This window comes from Chlorocebus sabaeus, chromosome 14, assembly GCF_047675955.1.
Source record: "Chlorocebus sabaeus isolate Y175 chromosome 14, mChlSab1.0.hap1, whole genome shotgun sequence".
In the NCBI taxonomy this organism is placed as follows: Eukaryota; Metazoa; Chordata; class Mammalia; order Primates; family Cercopithecidae; genus Chlorocebus; species Chlorocebus sabaeus.
Genome location: NC_132917.1, coordinates 44,130,055 through 44,154,290, shown reverse-complemented (window position 1 = coordinate 44,154,290; position 24,236 = coordinate 44,130,055). Strand labels below are relative to the sequence as shown.

Genomic DNA, 24,236 nt, shown 5'->3' with positions numbered 1-24,236 from the left:
CAGCCTTGAAATCCTGGGCTCTAAGGATTCTCCTGCCTCAGCCTCCTCAGTAGCTGGGACTACAAGCACATATCACCACTCCTGGCTAATTTTTAAAATTTTTTGTAGAGACAGGGTCTCCCTATGTTGCCAAGGCTAGTCTTGAACTCCTGGCCTCAATTGATCCTCTTGCTTCGGCCTCCCAAAGTACTGTTATTTTTGCACTAATGTGGACAGATACTAACTAGTTTGAAGAAAAAACAAAACTTGGCAGCCAATGAAGCCAAAATTTTAGCTCAGTCACCATCTTTTTTCCAATTCAACGTCATATTTATATAGACATACATTTACTCTTTCAAAAATGAATATATCACAAGAAGATACATCACAAAGAACACTGCTGTTGGAGAGGAGTCCCAGTTTACTCTATAGCCTGGGCTCCAGAGAGTACTATATGAGGATCATCTCCACAAGTGGATAACCATGACTTGCTTTGAAAGATCTCAAGAAGAGACTATTCCACATTCTCACTGGCTAACCCTTACCAGGGCCTTCAAGATGTCACGAAATTATTCTTGCTACAATTTATACTTATTGTCCCTTTTCACCAGTTGATGTAGAAGATAAGTTTTAGAACTTTATACCTAAAGACCCCTACTGGATCACTCTGTCCTTCCTTGTCTTTAATTTCCTTCTAACTGTTTAATCATTTCCATTCCTGCTTCACAAAGTTATTGTAAGGATCACTTGAAATGGAATATATCAAATTACCTAGCTCTGTATCTGACACAGAGTAAGCATATACCTTTCTTTCCTAACCAAGGACAAAACTGATTATCTCCATCAAAATGCAAAGCAGGGCCGGGCACGGTGGCTCATGACTGTAATCCCAGCACTTTGGGAGGCCGAGGCGGGCGGATCATGAGGTCAGGAGATCGAGACCATCCTGGCTAACACGGTGAAACCCCGTCTCTACTAAAAATACAAAAAAAAAAAATTAGTCAGGTGTGGTGTTGGTAGCCTGTAGTCCCAGCTACTCAGGAGGCTGAGGCAGGAGAACGGTGTGAACCTGGGAGGCAGAGCTTGCAGTGAGTCGAGATTGTGCCACTGCACTCCAGCCTGGGTGACACAGAAAGACTCCGTCTCAAAAAAAAAAAAAAAAAGCAAAACAGTTGGGGCATCCTAATTAGAATCTTATAATGAATGTACAGGTACACCCAAAAATCTGTACGTTTGTATCTTTTATTTGGCATATTCTTTACTTTTATTTGATTTCATTTTTTTTTTTTTTTTTTTTTTTTTGAGGCAGAGTGTTCCTGTGTCACCCAGGCTGGAGTGCAATGACACAATCACAGATCACAGCAGCCTCAACCTCCCAGGCTCAATCAATCTTCCCACCTCAGCCTCCGGAGTAGTTAAGACTATAGGCACATGCCACCACGCCCAGTTAATTTTTGTATTTTTTTGTAAAGGTGGGGTTTTGCCACATTGCCCAGGCTGGTCTTGATCCACCTGCCTTGGCCTCCTAAAGTGCTGGGATTACAGGCATGAGCTACTGTGCCCAGTCGGCATTTTCAGTAAAATAATATTATAAAACCAGATTCTAATTGTTCTTTCCTGCCCATCCTAGTCAATTTTTATCCAAATCCAAAATTTTTAGCTATTATATCTTTTAAAACTTAGATATTCTAAACTAAAATAGCTCGAGAAACATATACTATAAATAGACATCCTTTGTGAAAATTTTTTTCTTAAAATTATTCCTAGCCTCACCTAAACCTTATTCAGTCACATTTCCACTTAAAATGTTTTTTGCTCTTCTTACAGTTACTGTAAATGTGCTCCTCCCTCCCTTTCAAAATGTGAAATCCTGTCAGAAAAGGCAGATTTTATAAAATCAAACACCTACAGTAATATTGCAACATGCTAGAATATAACTGTGAGAGAAAATTAATTCAGTAAAATGGTATCTCGTTACTGCAGTCTGCAACTCTCTTGTCTCTTTTCTAATGATTTTTAAAGTCAGAACAGTCCATATGCTTCTTACAATATCAGTGTTTTCACTTGAATTTTCTCCTTTAGTCTTAAGATTTATTCTATTCTGAAAGTAATAAAAATAAATAAATGGAAAAAATATCAAAGCTTGATTTTTCAGATTACTACTTGAAGGGTAGTTTGGAAAAATTCTGTTTTCACTTTCAGCCTTCTTTGCCTCAAAACAAACGTGGCTTTTTGTCATAAACATATGCTATGACAGAATGTTTAAACGAACCCTTTGATTTGCAACCACCTTATCTTCAAATGCCACTATATTTGTGAGAATTTTTTCCTTTAGTCTGACAATACAGCAAGACCCAGTTAAAACAGCAGGATTTCCTAAAACAAGTTGTAAAACCTAAGTTCTGATAAAGATTGTCTGTAAACTCAATAGAATAAATAATGAGATTCTTATTAGATTGTTTTTCTTATCCAAGAGAAATCTAGTTTTTACAAATCTTAACTAGAATAATGGTTACCTTATGGAGATACTGTATTCAGGACAGAAGATGCTTGTATATTGGACCCATGCACCAACCTCCTTTTCAGTTTCCCTTTCTTTGACTTCTGTTACTGAAAACAGATTAAATGATTCAAATCTTCTTACAGATACATGTCGCAGGCAATCATCCAGGTGTTTTTGCTTCAGAACCTTTGAAATAAAACCAAATATTGCAGTCATGTTTTACAAACACATAGTAAGTTAAGTGTTCAAAATGTTCAAAATTTAAGTGGTAAGGGGACTTTCCCTTCCAATAATAACAGATTAGATAATTCACATATATCTCCTACTGAAGATAACTATAAAAGATGAACAAAATATTTTAAAACATTACTTGAAGACATCAGAGAGCAAAGATAGTGAAGATTTACAAGTCTGATATATTTTTTTTCTTTTTTTTTTGAGACAAGATCCTACTTTGTCACCCAGCCTCACTGTCACCTAGCCTGTCACCCAGTTAGGTTCAGGCGATACTCCTACCTCAGGCTCCCTAGCAGCTGGAACTACAAGTATGCACCACCACACCTGGCTAAGTTTTTAAATTTTTTGTAGAGATGGGGTCTCCCTATATTACCCAGGCTGGATTCAAACTCCTGGGCTCAAGTGATCTCCAACCCTGGCCTCTCAAAGTGCTGGGATTAAAGGTGTGAGCCACAGCACCTCGCCCGCAGTCTGATATCTTTAAAAGGAGAAAACCTACAAAGGTTACTCTGACTTTTGCAACCACTTTTCTCCTGGGGATATTTGTCAATTCCAAAAGAAAGAATCGAGAAGATATACTGCATCTTTAATAGCCTATGGAGTTGGGAGAGAAAAGTTGAATTTCAAAGCTTACCTAGGAATGGGGAGATATATTGAGTATGCAAGGTATGTATGTTTTAGCATAATGAATAATTTTGCTGGTGTTGCTGAAAGACAGATTTTAAAGTGTGGGAGATATCACCCAATGATAATGTTTGGATTTTATTTGGATCCTATTCCAAAATAATCAAATTATAAAGAAAAATTATGACAAAATGAGAAAAATTTGAAAACTGATCAGATCTTTCATGACATCAATTAATTATTTTGGGTTGATGTGGTACTGTGATTTTTTAATGTCATTTTTATAAGTTCATAATGAAACAACTGAAGAAAAAAATGACATGTGAGATTTGCTTCAAAATAATGGTGTGGGGGGCAATGGGAGAAGTGAGATTAAACACCCTTGTTCATGAGTTAAAATTGCTGAAGCTTATCAGTACCTGAATGATTATTGTATTCTTCTCTCTAGTTTTATATATGTTTGACATTTCCCATGATACAAAAATCTTAGATATAAAATAACTTCTGACTCATAAGCAAACAAAAATAAATTAAAAGATATTTAAAAAGCCAAATATATTTGGAAACTAGGCAATGTACTTATAAATAACCTATGAACCAGAAAAATAACATACAATAAAAATTATAGGCCAGGTGCAGTGGCTCATGCCTGTAATCCCAACACTTTGGAAGACTGAGGCAGGAGGACTGCATGAGGCCAGGAGTTCCAGACCAGCCTGAGAAACATGACAAGACCCCATATCTACAAAAAATAAAAATAGGCTGGGCACAGTGGCTCATGCCTGTAATCCCAGCACTTTGGGGAGGCCGAGGCGGGTAGATCACCAGAGGTCAGAAGTTTGAGACCAGCCTGGCCAACATGGTGAAACCCCATCCTTACTAAAAATACAAAAATTAGCCAGGCGTGGTGGCTGGGGCCTGTAATCCCAGCTAACAAGGAGGCTGAGGCAGGAGAATCGCTTGAACCCAGGAGGCGGAGGTTGCAGTAAGCCAAGATTGTGCCATTGCACTCCAGCCTGGGTGACAACAGCGAGACTCTGTCTCAAAAAAATTTAAAAATGGCCAGGCGCGGTGGCTCAAGCCTGTAATCCCAGCACTTTGGGAGGCCGAGACGGGCGGATCACGAGGTCAGGAGATCGAGACCATCCTGGCTAACCCGGTGAAACCCCGTCTCTACTAAAAAATACAAAAAACTAGCCGGGCAAGGCGGCGGGCGCCTGTAGTCCCAGCTACTCGGGAGGCTGAGGCAGGAGAATGGCGCGAACCTGGGAGGCGGAGCTTGCAGTGAGCTGAGATCCCGCCACTACACTCCAGCCTGGGCGACAGAGCGAGACTCTGTCTCCCCCCAAAAAAAAAAAAAAAAAAAAAAAAAAAAAAATTAAAAATAAAAATAATTAGCAGGATATGGTGGTATGTGCCTGTAGTCCTAATTACTCAGGAGGCTGAGGCAAGAGGATTGCTTGAGCTTAGGAGTTTGAGGCTGCAGTGAGCAATTATCAGGCCATTGCACTCCAAACTGGGTGACAGAGTGAGGCTCTATCTCTGAAAAAAAACAAAGGAAATTATAAAGTAATTTTGAATTGAATAATAGAAATACATTTCAAAACATATGACATGCAGCTAAATCCAGGCCTAGAGAAAAAAATATGGAAAGGTCAAAAGTTAATAAGTATTCACTGCAAAAATTTGAAAAATAAGAAAATTAGATCCTTGAAAGAGTACAAGTTAATGAAAGATAAAACAAACATAGGAGAGAGATTCAATAACACTAAAGGTTGTTTCTTTGAAAAGATTGATAAAATTGATAAATCCTTAATAAGACTAATAAGAAAAAAAGGAAGAAGTATCAATATGATAGGAGATTACTATAATATAAATCCTAGACATTAAAAAATAATAATGAAGGGATATTTATGAAAACTAACTTTGAAAATTTAGATGAAATGGACAAATTTCTAGAAAAACACAACTAATAAAACTGACACAAGAAGAAATGGAAAATCCCAATAGTCTAAACTATTTCAAAAACTGAATTCATACATATAAAACTTACCACAAAGAATAATCCAGGCCCAGATTGCTCACAAGGAAATTATATGAATGTCTGAGTAAGAATTAATGTAAGTCTTACCACATTCTTCATTAAATCCTCAAACAACACTATGGGATAGATACCCATTACGTGAGATAAAAAACTAGAATACAGGGCAGTTAAGTAATTTGCCCAATATCAGAGAGTTCACAAGAGGCAAACCCAAAGTTAAAATACAAGCTGCCTGACTACAGACCCTAAACTCTTAATACCTCTGCTTAGAGAATATGATAAACTGGCATCACCTATCCATTCTAGCTTCCAAGATACCTTTCTATTTTATAGAGCTAGAAAGTTAGAAACTGTATTTCCCGGAATCCTGAGCAGCCAGAGTTTCAGGTGTGATTTTGGTTTAACTACTCAGATGCACTAACATGAGATTTGAAAGGAGGAAAGATGGTGTTAACTATAATTCACCAACTTGTGCTGGTTAGAATAGTTGTAAAGATACTTGGTTTTTCTGAAGCAGCTTTAACAGAGGTCCCAGTGTTCACTCTAATTTAATGGAGAGTGAGAGGAAGCACAAGTGGCATCACCTCTCCTGGTACAGATCTAGAAGCAAGGTATGCTTCTAGAATCTGTAGTCATGGCACAGCAGCTTCCTGTTCATCAAAGATCACAGCTAAAGTGATGTAATCCTGGAGACAGCTTCAGGTTCTTCATTGTGGCAGAGGCAGTATTTCCCTCAGCTGGCCAATTTCAGCTTTATACTGTACTGGGACTCTGCTGTTCTGGGATTCATTCTTAGACTGTTTCTCCAATGATTTTGTAAGCACTTAATTCACTATGCTAAACCCCCTTCTGCTTAAAGTAGCTAGAGTGGTTTGTATTTTCTAAAAAGGAACCCTTATTCCAACAATGCATAATTCTTACGTGTAGAAGGGCAAACTGAGATCAAAACAATCGAGAAAATATATCACTATGAATATATCTCATAGGAAAAATATGTTTAAATTTTATATACAATGTAGAAGTTTTAGAAGGTTAGTTTTTTGGTTTTGTTTTGTTTTGTTTTGTTTTTGAGACGGAGTCTCGCTCTGTCGCCCAGGCTGGAGTGCAGCGGCCGGATCTCAGCTCACTGCAAGCTCCGCCTCCCGGGTTCACGCCATTCTCCTGCCTCAGCCTCCCGAGTAGCTGGGACTACAGGCGCCCGCCATCTCGCCCGGCTAGTTTTTTATATTTTTAATAGAGACGGGGTTTCACCGTGTTAGCCAGGATGGTCTCGATCTCCTGACCTCATGATCCACCCGTCTCGGCCTCCCAAAGGGCTGGGACTACAGGCTTGAGCCACCACACTCGGCCAGAAGGTTAGTTTTTTAAATGGAGGATCAGAAAAGGTAGCCTCTCTTTGAAGGTTTTATTTATTTTTAATAGTTTAAAAGCCGTAATCAAAAGCAGGATCCTAGCCAGGCATGGTGGCTCATGCTTGTAATTCCAGTACTTTCAGAGGCAAAGGTGGGTAGATCGCTGGAGGCCAGGAGCTCAATACCAGCCTGGCCAACATGGTGAAACCCCATCTCTACTAAAAATGCAAAAATTAGGCAGTGCATGGCATGCACCTGTAATCCCAGGTTCTTGGGAGGCTGAGGCACGAGAATTGCTTGAGCCTGGGAGGCAGAAGGCACAGGAGGCAGGAGAATTGTTTGAGCCAGATTGCACTACTGCACTCCAGCCTGGGTAACAGCAAGATTCTGTTTAAAAATAATAATAATAATAATACAGGGTCTTATTATTGTCTGTCAACTATGGGCAACAGGAAGAAAAACAAACTACTCAACAGAGTTTACTCTTAGGAAAAAACAAAGTATTAAATTTTTAAAAATATAAAATGTAGATATTATAAATTGTCTTCAATCTTGCCCAATTAAATTCCAAACAGTAAATACCTTTTTATAGTCTAAATTACTCTGATGTCAAGGTAATGGCACCAAGGTACTCTGATGTCAAGGTAATGGCACCATAAACCACTAATGTAAAAAATAACTTAAGTTACCACATGTATAATACTGGAAGGGGCTTTCATAGTTTAGTGTGATCTGCATGATCTACGTGATCTACAATATGACAACAAGCTAATATTCAATGAAAGTAACAGGCAACATATTTAGAACAAATAAGACATTTATATAATCCATGTTAGGTAAAAGTAATTACAATAGGAGATCAAGTCAAATTACTTTTGATGTTTCTTTAAAAAGAAGATGGGCCGGGCGCGGTGGCTCAAGCCTGTAATCCCAGCACTTTGGGAGGCCGAGACGGGCGGATCACGAGGTCAGGAGATCGAGACCAGCCTGGCTAACACAGTGAAACCCCGTCTCTACTAAAAAATACAAAAAACTAGCCGGGCGAGGTGGCGGGCGCCTGTAGTCCCAGCTACTCGGGAGGCTGAGGCAGGAGAATGGCTAAACCCGGGAGGCAGAGTTTGCAGTGAGCTGAGATCCGGCCACTGCACTCCAGCCTGGGCGACAGAGCGAGACTCCGTCTCAAAAAAAAAAAGAAGATACAGTTATTTTAAGGCCATCAATAATATTTGTAGTTTTATGAACTGAGAGGATACTCAAATCTCCCATCAAGTTAACCTTAAGGTAGATTATAACCTTATCATTTACCATTTTTAGAAGACCTCCTTCAAATACCTATGTTATATAATTAAATAATATTCAAATGAAATTATCTGGGGTGAAGGAATTAGTCAAGGCATTTTCTCATTCTCCTAAGTCAGTCAATAAGCCATTTAATCAAATATCAATGCTATGCCAAGTAAGTTCATGTCAAAAGATTAAGTATCAGAAGAAAAAAAAAAAAAGACATCAAGTCCTAAGGTCCCTAAACCCATTAGGTAAACAACGTATGAAACTGAACACAATGGAAGTCGAAGACCCATTTATTAACCTGAAATGTTTGTTTACTTCAGAACTAACTAAACTGATCATAACTATACAGAAACACTTATGAAGACCAGATGTAGCAGTTGGATAGAGGAGTAAGGCTAAACACAAAACTACTGGTTGAAAAACTTTTAGAAGAGTAGCTAGATGCCCTGATTACATCATCAACACCAGGCAACTACACTTCCCCACAATGGAACTTTGATAGGTACATTTCTAGAGAAGATGAGTGACAGTTCTGATCTTAAACATCAAGTACAGCTTAAAGTAGTATAATAGGCTCTTCATTCTGATCAATATCCCTTTCCTTCACTTAGCTTCTAGATAATAGGCAGCGAGTCGTATCTGCCAGAGAGGAGATTGCAACATAGAATGAGTACCCCTTATTCAAAATGGAACCATTAGTGTTTTGGATTTTGAATTTGTTCAGATTTTAAATTTGTTTGGATTTGGGAATATTTGCAAAATATAAAGAGAAGGCTTGGGATGGGACCCAAGTCTAAACATGAAATTCATTTATTTTTCATATATACCTTGTACACATGGCCTGAAGGCAATTTTATATAATTTTTAAAATAATTTTATGCACAAAACAAAGTTTTGATTGTATTTTAATTGCAACTCGTCACATGAGGTCAAGCATGGAATTTTCCATTCATGGCAACATGTCAGCTGTCAAAAAGTTTCAGATATTAGAGCATTTAAGATCTTGAATTTTTGGATTAGGGATGCTTAACCTGGTTTCCTTTCTGGGATACTGGAACGAGAAAAAAAGACTTGTAGATACTGACATTTGGGATCCCCCCAACAAAAATGGCCAATTCCAGTTACCCTACAGTTAGGAGGACAGTAAATAGAACTCTGAATCCCTATATTTATATATGAATCTATGCTCAGGGATGCAAGTAAAAACCAGAAAACCTTATCCTTTATATGCAGAAGCTATATTGTTTCCCATTTTTAAGACATAGCAACAGGCCAGGCATGGTGGTCACACCTGTAATCCCAGCACTTTGGGAGGCTGAGGTGGGCAGAATGCTTAAGCTCAGGAGTTCAAGACCAGCCTGGGCAACATGGCAAAACCCCATCCCTGCTAAAAAAAAAAATACAAAAATTAGCCAGGCGTGGTGGTGTGCACCTGTAGTCCCAGCTACTCGGAAGACTAACGCACAAGAATCGTTTGAACCCAGGACATGGAAGTTGCAGTGAGCCGGGATCACACCACTGCACTTCAGCCTGGGTGATGGAGTGAGACTCTGTCTCAAATAATAATAATAATAATAGCTACTATTTATGGTGAGTCTATGACGTGGCAGATTCCAAGCTAAGCATTTTACAAATATTATGTCAAATACTCAAAACAACCCTCCAAAGTATGTGTTATTGCTCCCATTAAGTGAAGAGAAAACTGAGGTTAGAAAAGTAAAAAAGCTGTCCAAATTCCGACAACTTACAGAAGACTTACATCACACCTATTACCAAAAGGATTTAAGATGGCTTAAAAAGATGAACAATACAACAAGATACCATTTGTGAAAAGTGGATGAGAAAGAAAAAAAGAAAGCAAAAGTAAGGATATAAAACAAAGTCAAGAATAAAGGTGAAACAAAAATACATTCCATAACAATCTAAATACTTGATACAGATCAGTGAAGAGCACACAGCAAGTGGTAGACCTAGGACTGGATCAAGATTTAGATGCATCTGATGCCAGTGTCAAGTTGTATGCTTGCCAAGTTAACTGTGCTTCTTCACAAACCTTTTTATTCTACTTGTTCTTCAAAATAACAAATTAAATTTGTCATCAATGAAATATTTAACTTGTCATTAAATAAATTAAATTTGTCATCAATTAAATATTTAACTTGTCATTAATTAAATATTACAAAACTAATAACATAGAGCTAAAAGGGAGTTGTCGCTACCCTAAAAGCCAAGTTGAATGTTTTAGAAAGATAAAGGTAAGTTGCTTAAAAGTTTACTATCAATTTAGGTGTTGGAAGCCAACTACAAACATTTGAAGAATTATAAATATCTAGAAAGATTTGACACTCAAAAAATAACTTCACTTGGAATATGTATTGTTATTACAATTCACCTCTTAACCAACTTTTTCAATTAGCCAATCCAGGTAAAAGCATCCTGCTTTGATATAAATTGTACTGTGAAATATTCCATAATCAGATTCTTCAGCCAGGTAGTCACACCTCTAGGCAAGATTTTTCATTCGGTAGGTGGTTTGTAAATACATGTGTAACAGTCATTGCTACTCTTCCATCTGCCCTACGTCACCTCCTTTTAGGAACTGCCCCTCCCTCACTCTATGTAATTCTAGTGAGGTTGTTACACCTTACCTGCCACAGGGTGGGCTGATGACCCAGGTTAACCAAAGTGCCCCATTCTGGACATAGCAATTGGTACAACCTTGGCCTATCAGAGTCCTTTGGAGGAAATGATTTGGATGTTGGGGAAAAGAGTTATTTCTTCTGGATTACTAGCTGGATGGATATGAAAGCCTGGAGTTGCCAGTGGCCATCTTTGTCAACATGTAATGAGACTCAACAAAGAGGAAAATAGAACAACATCCATAACCTCTACTGATATTGATTAATAAACTTCCAGACCTCGTCTAATTTAAGTACTCGCTTGACTCAAATTTTGGCAATTTATCATGTAACCTGGAACCAAATGATGCACTAGGTCAACCAGGTTTTCTGTCAAAACCTGTGTTTTGTTAATTACAAAACACAGAAAATACTGAACAGTTAACATAAAGTAAAAGGCCATGAGACAGCACTGGAGTAATGGATAGACAGAATTGTAAAGGAAAAAACAAGCGGACAGAGCAGATGTTCTGCAGATGTCCCACGAGAGAGAAAAGGAGTCACATATCTCTAGCACTGCTTAGATCCCTTATAGTTTTCCAGTACTAGATGCATATAAGATAGGAATGGTTCATTCATTTGAAATACATTTACTAAGAGCTTGTAAATGTTTAATATATGTGATCGATTAAATTATAATAGAAAAAGATTCACTTCCTCTTTGTCACCTCCAAGGAAGGAGTTGTATTTCCCTGCCCCTTGACTTTGGCCAATAGGAAGTAAACACATGATGTGAGCAGGGGTTTAAAATGTGTTTCTGTGGTTGGGCTTGTTCTTATACCTCTGCTATCACCATGAGGACTTTAGCCCACTAGTCCAAAGATTAGAGACATATGGACCACATGTGCATCATAGAGATACCCAGGTGACTACAGCCTATGTCAGTCAGCTCCCAGGTGGTCCCCACATGCACCAACAAAACAAATATTAACTGCTGTATGCCACTGTGATGTTGTGGTTCTTACTGAGCAATACCTTACCGATAAAATACACTAAGGACTAGGTGCTATGCGCCATTTAAAGACTGACCTTACTCTCAGGCTTTCCACAGACACTTAAAAACATCTACTAAAAACCAATTAACCAGGTCCTGTGCTAGATGCAGAGGATATAAACTAATAAAACATCACCTTTTCCCAGGGAGAATGCCCGTTCTAGTAAGAAAGAGAGACCCTGATCACATGATCATAAAATAATATAAGGGGCTCACTGGTAGAGTGAGCTGAGGGTTTAACTTAGCCCAGAGGCATTAGGGGTGGCTTCACAGAAGAGTAGTTTGAAATGGAAGTGTGAAGAATGAACACTCATTCACCAAGTAGAGAAGATAAAAAGACTCTAAGCAGGCAGATGTATACCAAAAGTTTCAATGTCAGAACGTGTGGGGAGTTCATGTAACAGCCACAGCTGAAACTTGTCACTGTTCTCATTTAGACCGCAATTTATAATGAACGTAAATGCTGTAGCTTTTACTACACTAAGAATCACTGAAAGCCAGGCATCATGGCATACCCCTGTAATCCCAACTACTCAGGAGGCTGAGGTGGGAGGATTGCTTGAGCCCAGAAGTTACCTGCCTGGGCAACAAGTAAGACCCTAGCTCATTAAAAAAAAAAAAAAAAGAAGAAGAAGAAGTCGGGGGGTGGGGGGCGTGGGCGCAGCAGGCACAGTGGCTCAGGCCTATAATCCCAGCACTTTGGGAGGCAAGGCAGGTGAATCACCTGAAGTCAAGAGTTCGAGACGAGCCTGGCCAAAATGGCGAAACTCCGTCTCTACTAAAAATACAAAAATTAGCCGGGTGTGATGGTGAGCGCCTGTAATCCCAGCTACTCGGGAGGCTGAGTAAGGGAGAATTGCTTGAACCAGGGAGGCAGAGGCTGCAGTGAGTCAACATTGCACCACTGCACTCCCGCCTGGACGACATAGTAAGACTGTGTATCAAAAAAAAACAAAAAAACAAAAAAAAAAAAAAACGGGAGGGGGCCGGGCACTGTGGCTCACGCCTGTAATCCCAGCACTTTGGGAAGCCGAGGTGGGTGGATCACCTGAGGTTGGGAGTTCGAGACCAGCCTGACCAACATGGAGAAACCCCGTCTCTACTTCAAAAAAAAAAAAAAAAAAAGCCAGGTGTGGTGGTGCATGCCTGTAATCCCAGCTGCTAGGGAGACTGAAGAAGGAGAATCATTTGAACGCGGGAGGCGGAGGTTGCTGTGAGCCGAGATCGCAGCCATTGCACTCCAGCCTGTGCAACAAGAGTGAAACTCCATCTCAAAAAAAAAGCAGGGGGGGGGGGGCCAGGAGGAGGGTTGAGTCCAAGATCTCATTTCAGTGGTCACTATTAAAAACAAACAAAAAAATCAGATGTTTACTTTATTATAGGTACTTCCTATGATGATCTGTGAGGACATGCATTTCCTTATCCTGTAATACCATTTGTAACAATAGCAAAACCAGATCATTACTGGTCTGGAAAGACTGTCAATGCATCAGCAAATAAATTTTAATTAACTCTGATGACCTACTTAACTCATAACTCCAAAAGCACTAAAAGACCACTGTATGAAAAGGTGACTCAAGGCAACTGCAAACAAAGTGACCCTCAAAATACTAAAAGCACAATCTCAAGTAAAGTGGCAATAGCTGGGAAACTCTTCCAAACACAACTGTCAGAAATGGAAAAATGTCCTCCTGAGTAAAGCTTTAGGCAGAAAACTTCAGGCAGAGGCATAACACTGGTATGTAAAAACAATAATCAGACTTAACTTCAAGAAGTGAGCGAATATTGTGAGTGATCATAAATCAGAACTTCCGTCAAGCTTGCACAAGTGAAGTTCTAAGTAACAGCAGAAACTTTGAAGTACCAGAAGATACCATCATTCAACAAACGAACACACTTTGACTAAACCACTTTGGACACGGAGAATCTCGCTGATCACTTCAAACTACAAGATAATCATTGAACTTTGAGACCTCGGTGGGAGAGGAGGTCAGCTCTTCCTACTCCTTGCACGCTCAGCTGTACGGAAGATGCCGAGGGAACGCGTGCCGCATCTCAGCCCCGGCACAGTCAACCAAGCTGGGCAAAAGACGGGGCCAGAGGGTGCAGAAGAACATCGGTAACTAGAACCAGGCTGGAAGTTAAGCTAGAAGAAACCTGGGGAAGGAGGCAAAACAGAAGCAGGAAAAGAGCAGTGGGGAGCGGCGGGCGCACCAGAGACTGGCGAGAAGGGGAAAAGTCCCCCAGACGCACAAAAATGTATAGAAGGGGTTCCTCTACTTCGATCTGAGTTTCCCAGGAGCTCAGCCTTGGCTGTCTTCCTCCTCATCCAACCCCACCTATTCCTCCTCTTGGATGGGACACTTAGGTGAAGCGAGGGGGAGCTTCGCAGGTGGTTCCCGGCAAACTGAGAAGGGACTCCCAGAACTGCCAAGAGGAAAGAGCTGCGAACGGTCGCTCCCCCGGTACGTGAGAGGGGAGTGACCAGAGGCAAAGGTGAGGCGAGCAGGTTCTCCCCTACCTGCCGCAGGAGCTTCCACCGGGCGGCTCCCAGGGGCGCCGAGACTACGGCCCCCCGAGTGGTGCAGCCAACTGCCGGACCGCCGCCCGCTGCTCTCGCAGTCTCACCGGCCCCAGCGTCCGCGACTCGCGACTCCATCTCACTGGAGCCTTCCATACCCGGAGGTACCGCCACCGCAGCTCGTCCCCTGCCAGGACCTGCCAACTTCTTCCCTGTCAGGACCTGTGACGCCCGCCCCCCCCCCCCCCCCCCCACGACCCAGGCATGCGCGCCCTCCCCGAATTCCGCATTTCCGGTACTCGCATCTCCTTGGCAACCAGGGCCGCGCTGTCACGTCATTGCACCATTTTGCCGGTAGCCATCTTGAGTGAGGGCGGACCAGAGGGTTAGAGAAACGTGGCAGGGCTACTGGAACGCTGTCCCGCATTGTCTTAGTCTTCTCTGCTTCATCTCGAGCTCAGAAGGCTAGCAGAGAACGAAGAGTCTTATATATTTTGAGACTAAAGAACCTAGGAACGCAAGAAAAATCCTTGACCACAACAAAGATGGCGAAATCTGCCTGTTGCTCGTGGTAGATTGAGGTTACGTAGCTCGGCGTGCTGCAAACCAGCTCTAGGCGGCTCTGGGTAGGTTGTCGTTCTGTGGGCTGCGGAACGCAGACTTCGGCTGGACGTGCCTGCGGTGACACCTGCTCCTCTCTGAGAGCTTCAGGTTCTCCGGCCTGCCTTCACTGGTTTGTGTCCAGAGCCGGACTGATTCTCTCAATTTGCGTATGTATGGGGAGTGTGCTGGTCTCTTCCCTTCTCCCCTTCCTCCCCACACCCAGCCACCCACCCCTCAGTCCCCAGGTCCTCGCTTTTTGACTCATGGCCCAGCACTGCGTGCGTGTCACCTGGTCCCTCTCCCTGTTGCATTCAGATCGCCTCATCCCTGGGGTGGAGAGTTGCATGGGGAAAACGAATAGGTTCTCCCGAGAACACCCGTTTATCTACCCCACCCCCATCCTAGCCTTGCATACTGTCTTCTCCTTGAGGATGAAGGATGGATAAAGGCTGTGGGGACGTGGGGATGTAGGACCTTTGCAGGCCCTTGTTATTCGGGTCTTTTTTTCCCCTTTTTTTTTTACTAGTGTCAGCTAGTAAAACTAGTGTTGCTTCTCTACCCCCAATCGCCCATTATTTTGCTGCGACATGGAAAGGGATTAAGGGGGGCGGGGGCGTCGTAGCGCATCTGATCTATGGTAAATTTGACGCAGCCTTCTACCTTTGATACCAGGGGGCATTTTGTGGAAGACGTCCATAATGACGTTCAGCTGTGTGCAACAGACCTTGATTATTCCTGACGTAAATCATAGCAACTGCCATTTATTGAGTGGTCACTACGTGCCAGGCACTCTATGGTCTTAACATTAAACTGCCTCATTTTGTTTTTCTAACAACAACCCTAGAAGGTAAATGGTGTCATTTCATTTTTGCAGATAAGGAAACTGGGCCACAGATAAGGCCCAGAGACACAGTTAAGTGTTGGAGCTAAGACCTCAACCCAGGTCTCTCTGACTCTTAACTATTTATTAGCTCTCAAGGTTAATAAAAGCTACCTCCTGACAAACCAGAGATGGCCTCACATTTTATTTGTGCATCTTGCAGGGTTTTTTTGTTGTTTTTAATTAAAGCACTAAATACCTTTTTAACGTTAAAATCCATAGTTGAGTTTTCCAATATTTGGAACCAAAACAAATTGGATTTTTTGCTATATAGCTTACTGTCCCAGTGACCTGGAACAGTTGCTTAGAACCTCCCACAGCCACAGTTTGGCAACTTGTAAAATGTGCATTGTAGTATCTAATTTATCAAGTCCATATAAAATTTAAATTAGATAAGATAAAAGCACCTGGCACTTAGTTAACACTCAACAATAATTAATCTTCCCTCCCCCACCTGTATTAAATAATTAGGCTTTTCCAGTTTATCTTCCACATACATACCAAAGATATGTTCATAATTATGTAAGACCAAAGGCTTTTTACCTTTTACAGCCCTGAGTTCCTGAGATATCCCATTAAGTCTGTGTACTTATTTGCAAATTTTTATTTTGTTTCTTGTTTTGTTTTTTGTTTTAGTTTGCCCCTATGTGTGCCAGAATCAGTGCTGCATAGTTTGAGCCTGATAGGATTAATTTTACAAATGAGACATTTAAGTCACATCTGCCAAGAAGTATGATTTGAATGAAACTTTAACTTACACACGTTTTTAGATTTAGTTAGCCTAAGTTATCAGCTGTCTGAAGTTACTCATAACCTAAGCGGGGCATGGCCCTGAAAAGGAGCAATAAGAACTGCTGATCTTAGATACTCTGAGAACCCACTACTCTGTAATCATACCTATAAAATCATTCGTGTGCTGGCAGCCCCAAAAGGAGCATAAACCAGGGACTTTGGTATCATGCAGCAGAAGACCAAATTATTTCTCCAAGCTTTGAAGTATAGTATTCCTCACCTTGGAAAATGCATGCAGAAACAGCATTTGAATCACTATAACTTTGCTGATCATTATTACAATAGAATAAAATTGAAAAAATATCACCTAACCAAGTGTCTTCAGAATAAACCCAAGATATCAGAGTTAGCAAGAAACATCCCAAGTCGGAGCTTCTCATGTAAGGTATGGACTGTTTAAGTTAACCTATTTGTAGGTCATTAAGATTAATTTTAGTTTAAAAATAAAGAATGGGTAGAACATCAGAGCTACTAATTTTCTCAGTAATTCTAACTTGATTTTTCAAATTTTCAAGTCTCAGTTGTCTCTAGTCAAATGTAAGTATAAACGAGTATATCCATCGAGGCAGGCAGATCACCTGAGGTCAGGAGTTCGAGACCAACCTGGCCAACATAGTAAAACCCTGTCTCTACTAAAAATACAAAAATTAGTCGGGCGTCATGGCACCCACCTGTAATCCCAGCTAGTTGGGAGGCTGAGGCAGGAGAATCTCTTGAACCGGGGAGGCAGTGGTTGCAGTGAGCTGAGATCACACCACAGCACTCCAGCCTGGGTGACAGGGAGACTATGTCTCAAAAACAAACAAACAAAAAAAGAGTGTATACATATATTTGTAGGGCTCTAATGTAATATATAAAAATGTAGGTTTATATAAAATGATTCACCTCAGGACTTCCTTAGTATGCCTGCCAGTGCATTTCAAAGTATAATTCAGCCTTCTAAAATTTCAAGAACACTAAATTATAGCTCTTAATAAAATCTTATGATATGCTCATTGTTTTATGAATCACGAATCAGTACACTTCAGTAAAGGCCATGAATTGTGTTTTATTTCTCTGTAAAAAAATGAAAACCAGTCTTGCGTTTTTGACCACTTGAGTCCTTCAGGAAGACACTGTCGGAGTGTTGTACTTCTGCCAGACCCCAAGCTGTGGGCGTGAACTCAACCTTGAGGACCCGATTGCCCTTATATAGAGAGTGACCACATATCCACTTATGCCTGGGACAACTCCAGCCTACACCTGTTGTCCCTGTGTAATTATTAATAGTGTCCCCTTTCCTCTCAAATATGTCCTGGTTAGAATGGTAAATTATATGGTCATCCTACTTACTTGAGATTAAATTATCTAATTGTGCTGCTGCTGCTTTGACATCCCTCTCCTACCTTTTACTTCTTATGTTCCTTAGGTTCCTTAATGGTATTTGGGGGTGGTGTTCTTGCAATAATTTCACATATTTATGATTTTAATATATTTTTTATTTTTTATTTTAATTTCTGGTTTTGTCGCATACTGATTCTTCTTTTAGTCTGTTTTGCTTCCTCCTTTCTTTGGATAAAATATATGTATAACAAAGTTTTTCCACTTGATCCATTTTAAAGTATGCAATTCAGTGGCTTAGCATAATGCTTTCAAAGTTCATCTGTGTTGTATGCATGTATCATAACTTCATTTCTTTTCATAGTTGAATAATATTCCTTTGTATAAACCACATTTTGTTTATCCATTCTTCTCTTGATGGACACTTGGGCAGATTCTTCTCATTTTAGAAACTTTTTAATCTAATTTTACTCAGTTTTTCTAGTTTTTGTTCAATTTTTGCCCTTATCTTAGCTGATACCTATTTGGGTGTTGTGTGTGTGTCTCTTTTGCTTTTAACTTTTTATATGTTAGCCCCCTAGTCTTCCTAGACTTTTACCCTTTATGTTTTAGTCTTTGAAATTCTTTTCCTTTTCATAGTGTCTTGCCTTAGTTTAGCACTTTCTTAGTTACTCATTTAGAAATTCTTTATATCTTCCTTTTATTTCATTTTTGTGGTTTTTGTACATCTTTCCTATTTTAGAAAGAAAATTTTTAATTTCACCTATTGAACTAAATTTTGGACTTTTAGGTTATTTTATTTTGCATTGTGTTTAGAACATTTTGTCATGTTGTACTTTGTCTTAACTCTTAGTTTATAAATAGTAGGCAGGAATTACCATCAGAGTAACAGCTGTGATGTTAGCTCACGTTCTAAATGGAAGGTTGACTATTTTTTCCCTCCATTTGTCCCTGAAGCAACTTTTCAGTTCTCTTTTATAGATTCCCACTACCTGGAAACTTTAACCTGACTCAGTGACTCCAAGTATTCATAGTTCTTTTAGTAGTTCCTTTACCTGAGACAGTGATCCTGCTTTCGCATGTCATGTATCAACCATTCCCTCTATGAGAAATGATGTAATATAAAAGCCATGGTCTTCATCTTTTTTGATGACTGAGACCTGGGGAAGCTTTATAAATGTCCCTGCAGCTGTGAAAACACCTGTAGACAAGAATGCACTTTTCCTTCTTTCAGCAAGCATTCACTGAGTTCCAACTCTATCTGCTTTTATAGGGTGCAAAAAAGTAGAAAAAGTAGTTAATGCTTTTATGTAAATTAAAATATATCTGTTTAAAGAGCTATTACCTAATATAAGTTAAGGAACAGAAAGTAGCATGTGTAATGGGAATGCTAGAAGGCAAAAGATCTAGCCACGATTGGTGTGACTGTGAACTAATCAGGACTCTTAATCTTCCTGACTGAAAAAAATAGGGAGTTCTGATCAGGCATAGTGGCTCACACCAGTAATAGCAGAACACTGGGAGGCCAAGGTGAGCAGATTGTCTGAGCTCAGGAATTTGAGACCAGCCTTGGCAACATGGCAAAACCCCATCTCTACCAAAAAGACTAAAAATTAGCTGGGCATGGTGGCTCACGCCTGTAATCCCAGCTACTTGGAAGGCTGAGGTGGGAGGATTGATTGAGCCTTGGAGGTTGAGTCTGCAGTGAGGTTGAGGCACAGTAAGATTGTGCCACTGCATTTTAGCCTGGGTGACACAGGGATACCCTGTCTCAAAAAAAAAAAAAGAAAAAGCAAGTTTCAATTTGTCATTCTCTGAAAAGTCTTCCAGGTGCTAAAATTTCATGATTCTATACCTCTGTCTTATTACCTTAGCAGCAAATTATTGCCTATAAGTTTGGGGACTCTTCAGTATCAACTGCTGCAGTCTAACTGTATATCAGAAATCCTGGGGAGCTTTTTTAGAAATGCGGATTCCTGGATCTCACCTCACATCTGCATAATGAAAATCTCTATGGTTGAGGCCTACAGATCTGTTTTTTGTTTGTTTGTTTGAGATGGAGTCTTGCTTTGTCGCCCAGGCTGGAGTGCAGTGGTGTGATCTCGGCTCACTGCAACCTCCACCTCCTGGATTCAGGCAGTTCTCCTGCCTCAGCTTCCAAGTAGCTGGGATTACAGGCGTCCACCACCATGCCCAGCTAATTTTTTTGTGTGTATTTTTTAGTAGAGGTGGGGTTTCACCATGTTGGTCAGGCTGGTCTCAAACTCCTGACTTCAGGTGATCCACCCACGTTGGCCTCCCAAAATGCTGGGATTACAGGCATGAGTCACCATGCCTGGCCCCAGATCTGTTTTTTTGAAGTTAGTAATTCTGGAACTCACAGCTTGACTGACAGTGGACCTGTATTTAGAAACTGGAAATGTTTGATGATCAAGTGTTGCTGATCTAAACCTTATTGAATTCATTCAGTTCTACAGTTCTTATTGGCAAGTACCTCAGCTTTCCATTTTACATTAGCCAGATGGCAAGATGAACCTACTCCATTATACTTACAAGCCAGCTAGTGATATTCAAAGACTAGCATCCATCCAGATATCACATTTCTTTATCTTCCACATCATCCTGCTCTGCTCTGCCTACGAAAATAATTCCCAAAATCTTTAATAGTGATAATTTGAACAAGATACGAAAAAGAAATTGAATAATTAAAGAGAGAAGACTAAATCCTTTGGTCAAACATGTCATTTGCCTATTTCTGTAATAGAGATTAGCAGCTTCTGCAATAGTCTCATATACATACATACATATATATACACACACATATATACACACACACACACATATATACACATATATATACATGGTATCTTGTTTTTTTCTTAAATCAGTTTCCTCAGGTTGAAAAGCTCTTAAATAGATTGGTTGACAGCTGGCTTCTTCACTATGATCTGTGACTTGTAAGAACCACTGGTTATAACTAGTAAGTTCAAAATATTGTCAGGAAAGAAGGAGGAAAGAAAAATTTTAAAAGAAAACTCAGGAATGCCAGAAAGACAAATAAATGGTAGTCTCATTAATTTTTCATAATAATTCATAGAGTGGGACTACCTTACAGGTACAACTTCATTATTAGTTACTTCTTCACATTCCATTTATTCTTTAACCTTCTTAGGTCTGGCTTCCACTCCTTCCTTAAAACTTTTGTCAGTGTCACCCCAAGGTGTTACATATTTTAACCCAGTGGTTGTTTTTCTTTCATCCTCTTGAATAAGCTCTCTCAGCCAATTGGACATATTTGACCATTTCCTCCTTGGAAGACTCTTCTCCTTGGGCTTTATGACTCCACCTTTTTCTGACTTTTCTCTTACCTTAGAAGCTTATTCTCCTCAGTCTGCTTTTCAAACTTTTCCTCCATTTGACCTCTAAATTTGGAGGTTTCTCAGCACTTGGTCCTGGTCCTTTTTCTCTCTTTAATTTCTTCCTAAATAATCTTATCCATGGCCGTGGATTGAAGGGACATAGCAACTACTGTCATCATCCCAGAATCCCCTCTGAGCTACACAGTATTTTTGCTGCTTACCTAACAATCTCCAGGTGGACGTTTCACTGACTTCTCAAACAAACTATCTACAATTGAACTTTACTTCTCCAGCCCCGATTCAGCTCTTCTTTATTTCATTGCTATTTACTCATTTGTTCAAGCTAGAACACTGCTGTCCTGCCATCATGTCCATTAACAGTGTATCCCTAACTAGCTTTGTGATCTTTGCCATGTCTCCATACCACCAAGTCTACTACTTACTTTAATCAATTTGTCTCATCCAAACAATTCATAATCAGTAAATCACTAATTTGATGGTCTAGTTAAAACCTAATAAAATGTTTATACACCCCAAATTATGTATACCATCATGTCATCATGTTTAACATATTTTCAGAAACATGTATTAACCAAAATATATATTGAACCTGTCCATATTTCTCCATCTCTACCATCATCACTCTAGCTATCTTTTACTTGGACCAGTGGTAAAGACTCCTAACCAGGCTCTTGGCTTTCCCTCTTGTTCCTTTCCAACCCATTTTCCATATCATCAGAAAAATGATCTTAAAATATAAATTAAATCATGTCACTTCCCAAATTAAAACTTTTCCAAAACTTATTACAGAAACTTTTATTACAGAAACTTAAAATCCAGTCTCCTAATCATGTCTCCTAAGGCCATGCACAATCTCACCCCTCTCTCATTTCATGCCAATTTGCCCCCATTTACTTTGGGTAGGCCTCAATGGTCATCTCCCAGATTGAAGAACATGACTCTTTCCCATCTATCTTAGTACCTCTGTGTACTATTCCTTAATCCTATTCACCACTACTTGATTAGTTCCTTCTCCTATTTTAGGTCTTGATTAAATGTTACCCGCTGAGAAGTTACTTTGGTTACTATGGTCAGAATTGCCCTTCTTAGGAGGTAACATTTAATCAAGATCTAAAGTAAGAGAAGGAATTAGGCAGAGGGAGCAGCATGCGTAAAAGCTCAGAATTGAGGAGGATATCACTACAATTAGAAGAGCCAAAATGGTCAAAAATGGCCAGGCGCGGTGGCTCATACCTGTAATCCCAGCACTTTGGGAGGCTGAGGCAGGTGGATCATTTGAGGTCAGGAATTCCGGACCAGCTTGGCCAACACGGTGAAACCATCTTAGTGAAACCATGGACTTATTTCACAGTCATGCATGTAACCTTACTGATATTCAGATCTTGTATCTTCTAAAAATACAAAAATTAGCCAGGCTTGGTGGTGTGCACCTATAACTCCAGCTACACAGGAGGCTGAGGCAGGAGAGGCTGAGGAAGGAGAATCACTTGAACCCAGGAGGCAGCGATTGCAGTGAGCCAAGATCGCACCACTGCACTCCAGCCTGGGCGACAGAGTGAGACTCTGTCTCAAGAAAACAAACAAAACAAAATGGTCAAAGATGAGCCAAAAGAGGCAAACTGGGCGGGATCATGTATAGGTAGTTTTGTATATCTTGCAAAAAGTTTGAGCTGGATCCTTTTAAACAATAGTATGTTATTGAAAAATGTCGGCACAATCAGATTTGCATTTTAGAAGAATCACTCTGACAGAATAGAGAATAAATTGGAAGTAGGAAGCCTTGTCGGAAACTCAGATGAGTGAAGATGAGAGTCTTTACAGGATGATTGCTTTTTTTTTTTTTTTTTTTTTTGGAGACAGTGTCTCACTCTGTCACCCAGTCTGTAGTGCACTGGCACAGCCTCGGCTCACTGCAACCTCCCAGGCTCAAGTGATTCTCGTGCCTTAGCCTCCTAAGCAGCTGGCATTATAGGCATGTGCCACCACACCCAGCTAATTTTTTTATATTTTTAGTAGAGATAGGGTTTTGCCATGTTGGCTAGGCTGGTCTGGAACCCCAGCCTCAAGTGATGCACCTACCTCGGCTCTCGAAGTGCTGGGATTACAGGCATGAGCCACCGCACCTGGCCCTGATTACATTTTATTTGAGACATCTTAATGGAAGACTAGAAGAACTTGAGTGATAATTCCTCATCTCTTTGGATTCTAAAATCCAAAAGCCTCTTAGAAAACAAACGATTTTTTTTAACTGATTGGAGGATATTGAGAATGGGCAAAACCTGACCTAAACTGACACAAAGCTATTATGATCTTTATTTATCCCAATTAGTAGATGTTTAGCTCTAAAATGTTACTGCATTTGATTACAGAGTGTTGTTCCCCTGTAAACTGAGATAAGGTACCCAGTTAACATTCCAAAAATCTCAAAATTCTAAAACACATCTGGTTTATGTTTCAGATGGACTTATTTCACAGTCATGTATGTAACCTTACTGATATTCAGATCTTAAGGATGAAGAAGGCCAGGCGTGGTGTCTCACACCTGTAATCCTAGCACGTTGGGAGGCTGAGGCGGGTAGATCACCTGAGGTCAGGAGTTTGAGACCAGCCTGACCAACATGGCAGAACCCCATTGCTACTGAAAATACAAAAAAATTTAGCCAGGCCTGGTGGCACACACCTGTAATCCCAGTTACTCGGGAGGCTGAGGAAGGAGAATCACTTGAACCCGGGAGGTGGAGATTGCAGTGATCCAAGATGGTGCCGCTGCACTCCAGCCTGGTGCAGTGGGAGCGAGACTCCATCTCAAAAAAAAAAAAAAAAAGATGAAGAAGTAGAAAGGATAAATGTAACTCACTAGTAAAGTGGAGATTTTAGTAGCAGTTGGATATTTGAGTCTGGAATTTGGGGAGAGTTGTTACATATGGATAGAAGTTGAAGCCATAGGAGTCATATCACTATATTTACCTCTCTGCTATTACTACATCATTTTAAACTTTTTCTGTCTCCCCATTATTTTGGGAGGTCCTTAAAGACAAG

The 24,236-nt window shown here is 40.3% G+C and overlaps 2 protein-coding genes across 9 annotated transcripts in view; one reads left to right on the top strand and one right to left on the bottom strand.

Annotated features, from left to right (window-relative positions):
• The window catches only part of CAMKMT (calmodulin-lysine N-methyltransferase), a 418,274-nt gene extending 403,831 nt beyond the window's left edge, over positions 1–14,443 (bottom strand). For both annotated transcript variants that reach the window (XM_038006250.2, XM_038006251.2), the window contains exons 1-2: positions 14,223–14,443; positions 2,496–2,668 (exon numbers count right to left, since the gene is read on the bottom strand). In XM_038006250.2, the coding sequence (XP_037862178.2) occupies positions 2,496–2,668; positions 14,223–14,378 (329 nt within the window). In that variant the 5' untranslated portion in view covers positions 14,379–14,443. The remainder of the gene's footprint in view (positions 1–2,495; positions 2,669–14,222) is intronic.
• Positions 14,444–14,826: 383 nt separating this feature from the next.
• The window catches only part of PREPL (prolyl endopeptidase like), a 51,752-nt gene continuing 42,342 nt past the window's right edge, over positions 14,827–24,236 (top strand). For 2 of the 7 annotated variants that reach the window (XM_038006246.2, XM_007970771.3), the window contains exon 1: positions 14,849–14,955. Coding sequence is in view for 3 of the 7 variants with exons in the window: in XM_038006244.2 (XP_037862172.1) it covers positions 16,664–16,882 (219 nt within the window). In the remaining 4 variants the exon portion in view is untranslated. Of the gene's footprint in view, positions 14,993–16,341; positions 16,883–24,236 lie in introns of all 7 variants that reach the window. The other 5 variants (XM_038006244.2, XM_007970767.3, XM_073022946.1 and 2 more) reach the window with 5 other exon arrangements.